Consider the following 12,032-nt stretch of genomic DNA (forward strand, 5'->3'; position numbering starts at 1 on the left):
CTAACACACACACTAACACACACTAACACACACGCACTAACACAATCATAACTTGACCGCGTGCGTGACCCACGCATCCATTAGTTCCGCCGCCTCCTGAACGATCTCCTCCTCGTCTCCCATTGGCTGAGCTCCTCCCCCTCCTCCTCCTCCTCCCCCACCTCCCCCTCCTTCTCCACCTCATCCTCCACCTCCTCCTTCACCTCCATCTCTCCCACGTCCACCTCCTCCTTCACAACCTCCTCCCCCTCCACCTCATCTCCAGCACCACCACCTCCTCCTGCACCTCTTCCTCCACAACCTCCTCCTCCACCATCACCTCCACCTCCTCCCCCTCCTCTACCTCCTCCTCCTCCTCCTCCACCTCATCTCCAGCACCACCTCCCCCCCTCCTCCTCCTCCACCTCCTCCTCCACCACCTCATCTCCAGCACCACCTCCTCCCCCACCTCCTCCACCTCCTCCACCTTCTCCTCCTCCACCACCTCCTCCGCCTCATCTCCAGCACCACCACCTCCTCCCCCACCTCCTCCCCCTCCTCCACCATCACCTCCTCCACCTCCTCCACCTTTTACTCCACCTCCAGCACCACCACCTCCTCCTCCCCCACCTCCCCCACCTCCTCCACCCTCCTCCTCCCTCCTCCTCCCTCCTCCTCCACCCCCTCCTCCACCATCACCTCCTTCCCCTCCACCTCCTCCTCCACTACCACCTCCTCCTCCACCTCCACCTCCTCCACCTCCTCCTACTCCTCCACCTCCACCTCCTCCTACTCCACCTCCAGCACCACCTCTTCCCCCTCCTCCCCCTCCACCTCATCACCACCACCACCTCCTCCACCTCCTCCACCTCCACCGCACCTGACCCAGCCCATCCTTGTCGGACTATAGAGGATGGGAGGATGGTGATGGGGTGATTAGGGGGAGGTGCGAGGGGAGTGGAGGGTTGGGATTTCTCCCCCCCCCTCCTCCTCCCTCCCCCTCTCTCTGTAGGGTTATTTATTAATTTAGACACTCCTACTTACTAGTAGTATTATTGTTGTTGTTGGGCATCCAACTCGCCGTGCGCTAAGGCGGGGTGAGTGAGAGAGAGAGAGAGAAAGAGAGGAAGGGAGAGAGGGAGGGAGGGAGAGTTTGGTTTTTTTGTTGTTAAAAAATATTCGTCCATCTCAATCGCTGTCGCTCGCTCTCTCTCTCGCTCTCTCTCGCTCTCTCTCTCGCTCTCTCTCGCTCTCTCTCTCGCTCTCTCTGTGTGTTCGCCACAATTAATGACCATGAGTTCCTACTTGATGGAGACGACTTTCGTCGACCCGAAATTCCCTCCGTGCGAAGAATATTCCCAGGGCAGCTACATCTCCAGTCAGCACGGCGCGCCAGCCGCATTCATCGCCCGCAACGCGGCTCACGAGTCGCCTTCCTACTCGCCCGCTACTCACCACCACCACCACCACCCATCTCATCCTCACCACCATCACCATCACCACCACCTCCTCCACCACCACCACAATCAACACCGCACGCCGCAAGACACCCGCAACGCAGCCGTCGTTTATCCCACGAACAGCGCACGCTTCTCCGAACGAATCTTCGGCGGCTGCTTTGAAGACCCCACGGCGATCTCGACCCCAAACGCCACCACCGCCACCGCCACCACCACCAGCACCACCAGCAGTAGCAGTAGCACCACCAGCACCAACAACACGCCCGATGTTAGCCCGCTCGCTCGGCCAGCCTCAAGCCCCGAGACTCACGCCGCGGTCCCAGACTCCGACTCATCGAGTCCAGAGGTCGCTGTGACTTCAACCACGAAGCATCAGCAGAAGCAGCAGCTGCAGCAGCTGCAGCAGCAGCAACAGCAGCAGCAACAGCTGCAGCAGCCGCAGCAGCAGCAGCAGCATCCGCAGGTTTACCCGTGGATGAAGAAGCTACACGTTGGAGGTGAGTGGCTGGGGTGAGGGTTGGTGGTGCTGGTGGTGGTGGTGATGGAGGGTTAGAGTGGTGGCGCTGGTGGTGGTGGAGGGTGAGGGTTGGGGGTGGTGGAGGGTTAGGAATCGAGTGATGATGGTGCGGAGTTTGAACCGGTCCTGGGCCTCCCCTAGGTCGGCTCAGCCTCAAACTGGTGTGCGGTGCGTAAACATCGCCACTGGGGAGACAAAGGCGGCCAAGCGTCGGTGCTGGCCAACCCCACCCCATTCGTGTGCCGTTCCGGCCATCATAAGTGCTCGCTAACAGTGCTTGCCCCAACAGTCTGTTGAGGCTACACGGGGATCTTTGTCTTTGCTTTGGTGCGGAGTTTGGGATAGAGACGCACACAGACGCGGTACAAACAGAGACACAGAGACACACAGACACACACAGAGACACAGAGACGCACACAGAGACACAGAGACACAGAGACACGCACTGAGACAGGGACGCACAGAGACCCAGCGACACACAGAGACACGCGCGCACAGAGACACGCACAGAGACACACAGAGACACGCACAGAGACACAGAGACACGCACAGAGACACAGAGACGCACACAGAGACACAGAGACGCACACAGAGAACAGAGACGCACACAGAGACACAGAGACGCACAGAGACACACACAGAGACACACACAGAGACTCTCGCGTGAACAATGCACAACTCCCTCGTTGTTGTTGTGTTGTTGTTGTCTGTGTTGTTGTCTGTGTGTTGTTGTTGTCTGTGTTGTTGTTGTGGTGTTGTTGTTGTCTGTGTGTTGTTGTTGTCTGTGTTGTTGTTGTCTGTGCTGTTGTCTGTGTGTTGTTGTTGTCTGTGTTGTTGTTGTGGTGTTGTTGTTGTCTGTGTGTTGTTGTTGTCTGTGTTGTTGTCTGTGTGTTTTTGTTGTCTGTGTTGTTGTCTGTGTGTTGTTGTTGTCTGTGTTGTTGTTGTTGTCTGTGTTTGTGTTGTTGTTGTCTGTGTTGTTGTCTGTGTTGGTGTTGTTGTCTGTGTTGTTGTTTGTGTTGTTGTCTGTGTTGTTGTTGTCTATGTTGTTGTCTTCTTGTTGTCTGTGTTGTTGTCTGTGTTGGTGTTGTTGTCTGTGTTGTTATTTGTGTTGTTGTCTGTGTTGTTGTTGTCTGTGTTGTTGTTGTTTGTGTTGTTGTCTGTGTTGTTGTCTTCTTGTTGTCTGTGTTGTTGTCTGTGTTGGTGTTGTTGTCTGTGTTGTTGTTTGTGTTGTTGTCTGTGTTGTTGTTGTTGTCTGTGTTGTTGTTGTTTGTGTTGTTGTCTGTGTTGTTGTCTGTGTTGGTGTTGTTGTCTGTGTTGTTGTTTGTGTTGTTGTCTGTGTTGTTGTTGTTGTCTGTGTTGTTGTTTTTTGTGTTGTTGTCTATGTTGTCGTTGTCTGTGTTGTTGTTGTTGTCTGTGTTGTTGTTGTTTGTGTTGTTGTTGTCTATGTTGTTGTTGTTGTGTGAGAGCAGAGAGGTTGGCAGTCCCGTTCCTTCCTTCGTCACTCATTCATCAGATCATTCATCAGATCGCTCCTTCAGGCGTTCAGTCGATCACTCGCCCAGTTTACTCGCTCACGGATCGACTCACCCGCTCACCCGCTCACTCACTCACTCACCCACTCACTCACTCACCAACTCACTCGCTCACTCACCCACCCACTCACTCATTCACTCACCCACTCGCTCATGCGCTCACTTACCCACCCACCCGCTCACCCGCTCACTCACCCACTCGCTCACCCACTCACTCACCCGCTCACTCACTCACCCACTCACCCACTCGCTCATGCGCTCACCCGCTCACTTACCCACCCACTCGCTCACCCACTCACTCACCCGCTCACCCGCTCACTCGCTCGCCCACTCACTCGCTCACTCGCCCACTCACTCGCTCACTCACCCACCCACTCACTCAGCTCACCCAATCACCCACTCACTCACTCACTCACCCACTCACTCGCTCACCCGCTCGCTCACCTGCTCACACGCTCACTCACTCGTCCACTTACTCACTCAGTCACCCGCTCGCTCACCCACTCGCTCACCCACTCGCTCACCCACTCGCTCACCCACTCGCTCACCCACTCGCTCACCCACTCGCTCACCCACTCGCTCACCCACTCGCTCACCCCCTCGCTCACCCACTCGCTCACCCACTCGCTCACCCACTCGCTCACCCACTCATTCGTCCACTTACTCACTCACTCAGTCACTCGCTCACCCAGTCACCCGCTCGCTCACTCACTCGCCCACTTCTCACCCGCTCACTCACTCAACTCACTCACTCCACTCACTCATCCTCCAACTCTCGCCACTCAATCAAACCCTGCACGCATTTCCTCCTTCGCCAGCGGCCGACGACCTGTACGTATCCGGGTTCAACACCGGCAAGCGGGTTTCCAGTCCAGCGTCAAGTGCCGGGATACTTTCTTGCTGCTCTACCTTTGCTGCACGTGGCGATTTCGTGAATCGGGGTTATAGGGAGACATTGATCACACACACACACAGACACAAAGAAAGAGCTGCCCGTGTAGCCTGCGACTGATGTATTGGGACAAGTGCTGTTAGCGAGTAGCACCTATGAAGGCCTGCACGGCACGCGAGAAGGTGGCACACAGAAACATACACACATATACATACACATAGATACATACACACAATACATACACATATATACATACATATACACATACACACATATACATATACACAGATACACACATATACATACATATACACAGATACATACACACATATACATACACATATATACATACACACATACACACAGATACATACACATATATACACACATATACACATACACACGTATACACATATACACAGATACACACATATACATACATATACATACATATAAACATATACACACATATACATACACACATACATACACACATATACATACACATAGATACATACACATAAACACATACATACATATATTTCAGATACATACACACATATACATACACACACATATATTTCAGATACATACACACATATACATACAAACACACATATACACACACATATATACACATATATACACACATACATACACACGGATACATACATACACACACATACATACAAACACGCATATACATACACAGATACACATAAAATACACCGACACATATACATAAATACGTACACGCATGGGACACTAATTGTTATAACAACACTCCTACAACATCAGAGTTCAGCGCCACATTAAATACGCGCTACAATGACAATCGTTTAAAGCGATTTGAAGTTTTATTTTCAAAATGGAAATATGGTTTTGGGGGGGGGGGGGGGGGGTAGAGCTGTGTGACGTCATATTTGAGGGGGGGGGGGTTTAAAAATCGTCCAAAATCGCGTGACGTCATTTATGGACGGCCCCGCTGCCGTTGACCCCGCCCCGTTCCGCTGGTCGCGCCTGATGATGATGACACCGAATCTCCGTGCGTCGAGGCAGCGTTCATCATTTCGAGGGTTGTGTGTGTGGGGGGGGGGGGGGGTTGGTTTTTTAAATCCTTTATATTAAGTTCACTTGCTTGCTTGCTTAGGACCGTGCAAATCTTTCGGTCGTTTTTTATCCCACTTCCCGTGATCCAATCGAGCTGACATTTTTGCACACAGACTCGTTGTGTGTGACAATTTATTTTCGTGAAAAATTTATTTCCAAAATTTTACACTTTTTAGGGAAATTTTTTTCAAATATTTAATTACCAATTTCTTCATGCTGGCAGACAATCATCTGACCCATAGGTGGCAGCCATCTCAAGCCAGAGGACGAGAGGACTCTAGCCGCCACGCATATAAAGGATTTATAGTGAAAAACTTTGTTTTTACGGGTTAATTTTTCCATTCCCCACTTCATTTTTCAAACGTTTTCGGCAATAAACACACCGGGTAGCTATGTACGGCCCACCCCTAGTACATGCCAAACCATACATCATTATTGTTAGTTGTATGTTTTTATATTAGTACTAGTATTTTTTGTAGTATTTTAGTAGTATTTTTAGTAGTATTTTAGTCGTATTTTAGTGGTATGTTTTGTAGTATTTAGTAGTATTTTAGTAGTATTTTTAGTAGTATTTTAGTCGTATTTAGTGGTATTTTAGTAGTATTTTAGTAGTATTTTAGTAGTATTTTTAGTAGTATTTTTGTAGTATTTTAGTAATATTTTAGTAGTATTTGTGTAGTATTTTAGTAGTATTTTAGAAGTATTTTGAGTAGTTTTTAGTATTATTCTCGTAGTAAATTGAGAATTATTTTATTATGTTTTATTTTTATAATTTTATTATTTCCCTTCTACGTGACTTTGCCGAAAAAACCAAGAAGAAGATTTTTTTTAATTCAATGTACGCAACTTTCTAAAGTAACCAGCGGCGGCCTCGTTTAAAAAGTTGGCCACCCACGATGTCATCGTCAGCCAGCGGTTAATCGGAGAGGCAATTCTGATTGTAATCATCATCATAATTATTATTAATAAATAAATAAAACATTGCTTGTGGAGAGAAAAAATTCACCCGTAAAAACAAAGTTTTTCACTATAAATCCTTTGTATGCGTGTTCAATGGGCCACAACCCAGCCCACATTGGTCTTTGAAACGGGCGGCTAGAGTCCTCTCGTCCTCTGGCTTGAGATGGCTGCCACCTACGGATCAGATGATTGCCTGTCACCATTAAGCAATTGGTAATTAAATATTTAAAAAAATGTACCTAAAAAGTGTAAAATTTTGGGAAAAAATTTTTCACGAAAAGAAATTGTCACGCACAACGAGTCTGTGTGCAAAATGTCAGCTCGATTGGATCACGGGAAGTGGGTTGAAAAACAACCTAAAGATTTGCACGGTCGTAAGCGCCCAAGCAAGCAAGCAAGTGAACTTAATATAAAGGATTTAAAAATGGACCGCTGGTCGTATTTACGATGCTTAACGCATCGATTAGAATCACCATAAGCGATATTATTATTGTAGAACACAGCAATAGCTGCTATATAAATCACGCCACTCCATCAAATGATTAAACGTTTCACCCGTTCACGTGGGTACAGATCAGGCGAGCTAAGCTCCCGCATTAACCCTTTAGCCCTGAACAACTTTGATCCCTCTTCTCTGTCTCCCCGACAGACCTGTTTCTTCACCTGAGGACGGCTGCTTGCGTTGTGGTCGAAACGTCGTGAGAATTGTATTTTATTATGTTTTATTTTTATTATTTTATTATTTCCCTTCTACGTGACTTTACCGAAAGAACCAAGAAGATGAATCCCTGCAGTCACGAAAGCTTTAAATCTAAATTTAATTTAATTTTATTATGTTTTATTTTTAGTATTTTATTATTTCCCTTCTACGTGACTTTAACGAAAGAACCAAGAAGATGAATCCCTGCAGTCACGAAAGCTTAAAATCGAAATTTAATTTAATTTTATAATGTTTTATTTTTAGTATTTTATTATTTCCCTTCTACGTGACTTTAACGAAATAACAAAGAAGATGAATCCCTGCTGCAGTCACGAAAGCTTTAAATCGAAACTTTGATCCCGTGTATGGCGACGGTTTATTTCAACATTGCAAATTAATAATATGGAATAAGAAGAAGAATTATAATCTAACGTTTCGGGCAATGTCCCTTCCACAGAGACGCGGTACAGGGCGGGCTAGCAGACGATGTTGAATTCAGAGTCGAGTGTTACGTGCACAGTCGTGCTGTTTATTGCTGGCCGCTTTGGACGCTTTGAGAGGAGGGGGAGGTGGAGGGAGGAGGAGTGAGGGGTGGGGGGGCATCATCAGCAGCATCATCAGCAACATCATCAGCAGCATCATCATCAACAACATCAGCATCACCATCATCATCAGCATCATTATCGGCAGCATCAGCAGCATCATCATCAGCATCATCAACAACATCATCACCAGCATCACCAGCATCATCAGCAGCATCATCATCAACTACATCATCAGCAACATCATCACCAGCATCATCATCAGCAGCATCATCAACTACATCATCAGTAGCATCATCACCAGCATCATCACCAGCATCATCAACAACATCATCAGCATCATCATCATCACCATCACCAGCATCATCAGCAGCATCATCATCAACTACATCATCAGCAACATCATCACTAGCATCATCATCAGCAGTATCATCAACTACATCATCAGCATCATCATCACCATCACCAGCATCATCAGCAGCATCATCATCAACTACATCATCAGCAACATCATCACTAGCATCATCACCAGCATCATCAACAACATCATCAGCATCATCATCATCACCAGCATTATCATCACCAGCATCACCATCACCATCATCATCTCTCTCTCGGTCTCTCCACCTCTTCACCTCTCCATCCACGTCCCTTAACCCCTTTCTCACCCGCCTCCCTCCCGACACAAAAAAAAAATCTCCATTTGTCTCTCGCTCGCAGTCAACTCAAGCTGCAACAACAACAACAGCAGCAGCGGCAGCAGCAGCAGCAGCGAAGGAGCAGCAGGAGCAGGAGGAGGACCCAACGGGATCTGCGTCGGGGAATCGAAGCGTTCGCGCACCGCCTACACGCGCCTCCAGGTTCTCGAGCTCGAGAAGGAGTTCCACTTCAACCGCTACCTCACCAGGAGGCGGCGGATCGAGATCGCGCACGCGCTCGGCCTCACCGAGCGCCAGATCAAGATCTGGTTCCAGAACCGGCGCATGAAGTGGAAGAAAGACCACAAGCTGCCCAACACCAAGACGCGATCGGCCGCGACGGGCTCAATGTCGGCGGCGTCTGCGTCGAAGGCGACGGCGGCGGTGGTGGTGGTAGTTGCTGCTCATCAGCGAGTGGCTACTCACATGGGGGCCATTGCTGCGTCCATGTAAGGCGGGCGGGGGGGGGATCGTGGAGGATGCACACACACAAAGACAAAGGCCCCCCCGTATAGCCTGAACAGACTGTAGGGGCAAGTGCTGTTAGCGAGCACCTATGAAGGCCGGAACTGTACACGAGGGGGTGGGTGGCCAGCAACCACGCCCGACCGCCTTTGTCTCCCTAGCGGCGATGTTTACTACACACCGCACCAGGTACTCATTTAGGCTGAGTCGACCTAGGGGAGGCACAGGACCGGTTCATATAATCGTCACTGGTGTTGGCCGTGAGCGGGAATCGAACCCGGGTCACCAGGTTCATAGTGCAGCGTAGCGCTAACCGCTACACCACCGCTCCCCACACACACACGCACACACGCACACACACAAGCACACACACGCACACACACAGACGCGCCTGCAAGGATGGAGGGAGAAACACGAGGAGGGACGGACAGATGGACAGAGACTCGCGATGGCAAACGGACACGCACACACACACACACGTGGATTGATGTATACAGTCACACACTAATGGATACACACGCACACTGATGAAAGGATGTGACATACACACACACACGTGGATTGATGTACATACACAGACACACACACGGGTGGACACATACTGATGAAAGGATGTGACATACACGCACACACACACGTGGAGCCGATAGACAGACAGACATGTACGGGCAGACACACGCAGACGCTCAACAGAGAGACACAGGAAAAGTGGGGCCTTTAAATTTCGATTTAAAGCTTTCGTGACTGCAGGGATTCATCTTCTTGGTTCTTTCGGTAAAGTCACGTAGAAGGGAAGTAATAAAATAATAAAAATAAAACATAATAAAATAATTCTCACGACGTTTCGACCACAACGCAAGCAGCCGTCCTCAGGTGAAGACCATTCAGACGCTGTCTCCCCGACAGACCTGGTCTTCACCTGAGGACGGCTGCTTGCGTTGTGGCCGAAACGTCGTGAGAATTATTTTATTATGTTTTATTTGTATTATTTTATTACTTCCCTTCTACGTGACTTTACCGAAAGAACCAAGAAGAAAAAAAGCGGGGACGTTATTGAGAATAAGTTAATATCCGTGACAAAATCGTAATAATAAAATCCCGAACCATGACGATGATGGCGGTGGTGGTGGTGGTGGCGGCGATTATGATGATAAAGAGACGCCGTGCAGACGGACACAGCTGGCGTGAACACGCAGTGATGGTGATTGAGAGACACACAACACAATTTGTCTCGGCTGTAGCAATGAACACACCGATATACTGTGTACAAAGACAAAGATCCCCCGTGTAGCCTTAACAGGACTGTAGGGGCAAGTGCTGTTAGCGAGCACCTATGAAGGCCGGAACGGTACACGAAGCGGTGGGTGGCCAGCACCACGCCCGGCCGCCTTTGTCTCCCTAGCGGCGATGTTTACACACCGCACCAGGTACTCATTTGAGGCTGAGTCGACCTAGGGGAGGCGCAGGACCGGTTCAGATAATCGTCACTGGTGTTTGCTGTGTACGCGCACACACACACACAACACACACAAAGACAAAGATCCCCCGTGTAGCCTTAGCAGACTTTTGGGGGCAAGTGCTTCCAGCGAGTGGCAGCGCCTATGAAGGTCGGGAACGGGTGGAAAGCACCACGCCCGGCCGCCTTTGTCTCCCCAGTGCTGATGTTTAACACAACGCACCGGGTACTCATTTGGGGCCGAGTCCACCTAGCGGAGGCCCAGGACCACGTGACATTCGCCACTCGGTGTTGGTCGTCTTGAGTGGGAATTGAACTCCGGGTTCCGGATTAGTAGCGCGCTAACCACTGCGCCACCGCTCCGACACACAGACAAAGACCACCCGTATAGCCGTGACAGACTGTTGGGGCAAGTGCTGTTTAAGGATATACGGTCGGGGGGTGGGGGCGGGGTATTTGTCTTTGTGTGTCTATGTGAGTGTGTGCCAGGCTAGGTGCACCTTCATACATACACACACACACAAATGCACACTAAGAAACATACACACGTGCATACATAAATATGAAAAAGCGATACATTGGTATAGGTGTAGATACACAATAAACACATACACAAACACGTACACAACATCAACCAGGGTTCTATAAATAGTTTAAAGAATAAATATTTTAAAATCAAAGTGTTTTTTTTCGTGTTCAAATGAAGGCTTTACATCGTGTAGGTCAACACGCGCCCCAAAGACAAAGATCCCCCGTGTAGCCTGTAACAGACTGTAGGGGCAAGTGCTGTAGCACCTATGAAAGCCGGCACGACACACACACACAGAGACACACACAGAGACACACACAGAGAGACACGCACAGACACACACAGAGAGACACACACAGACAGAGACACACACGAACACAGAGAGACACACAGACACATAGAGACACACACAGACACACACACAGAGACACACACACACAGAGACACACACAGACACACACATAGACACACACAGACACACACATAGACACACACAGACACACACACACAGAGACACACACAGAGACACACACAGAGAGACACGCACAGACACACACAGAGAGACACACACAGACAGAGACACACACGAACACAGAGAGACACACAGAGAGACACACAGAAACACACACACAGACACACACACAGAGACACACACAGAGACACACACAGAGACACGCACACAGACACAGAGACACACAGAGAGACACACAGAAACACACACAGAGACACACACACAGACACACACACATACACACACAGAGACACACACACACAGTCATCATCAGCCAGTGTCAATCCACTGCTTGATCAAGGACTGTGAATGGAATGAACAATTGGCGCCCAATGATCGGACCCATCTCGCCTTCGCGCGCCCACCGCCTCGCGACGCGCCTGACGAAGGGGCATCGGCCGAAACGTTGGCCCGCATTGTACATCAGCCACCGTACGGGGCTATGGTTGCGTAGTCGTCTCCAGCTGGTATCGTTGGCAGTGCCTGCGGGCGTGACGACAGTCAGGGAAGTCGCCAGATAATCCTCACAACACTCATCTCTGCAAGAGGGTCATGCCCGGAACGTCGGACAACCTGCGGCTACCGGAGCCGCGTGCTGCCTCTTTGAGGTGCCGCTCCGTGATGTCGTTTCGTATTCAGAACCACCAACACCCACCACCACCACCAACACCACCCACCCAG

General features: G+C 49.5%; 1 protein-coding gene across 1 annotated transcript; it reads left to right on the top strand.

Moving 5' to 3' along the window:
- Positions 1 to 1,096: 1,096 nt before the first annotated feature.
- Positions 1,097 to 9,709, top strand: LOC133358371 (homeobox protein Hox-B4-like). The gene is made up of 2 exons (XM_061576676.1): positions 1,097 to 1,936; positions 8,413 to 9,709. Exons 1-2 carry the CDS (start codon positions 1,267 to 1,269, stop codon positions 8,841 to 8,843), a joined length of 1,101 nt encoding a protein of 366 aa, XP_061432660.1. The 5' UTR covers positions 1,097 to 1,266; the 3' UTR covers positions 8,844 to 9,709.
- Positions 9,710 to 12,032: the final 2,323 nt, after the last annotated feature.

This window comes from Lethenteron reissneri, chromosome 61 (genome assembly GCF_015708825.2).
Source record: "Lethenteron reissneri isolate LAM-NWPU_2019-01 chromosome 61, ASM1570882v1, whole genome shotgun sequence".
In the NCBI taxonomy this organism is placed as follows: domain Eukaryota; kingdom Metazoa; phylum Chordata; class Hyperoartia; order Petromyzontiformes; family Petromyzontidae; genus Lethenteron; species Lethenteron reissneri.

What these genes read in the sequence shown, in the direction of transcription:
- LOC133358371 (XM_061576676.1), top strand. Translation starts at nt 1,267, where the DNA reads ATGACCATGAGTTCCTACTTGATGGAGACGACTTTCGTCGACCCGAAA. An exon ending in GAAGAAGCTACACGTTGGAG is followed by an intron (nt 1,937 to 8,412) that starts GTGAGTGGCTGG and finishes TCTCGCTCGCAG; the next exon opens with TCAACTCAAGCTGCAACAAC.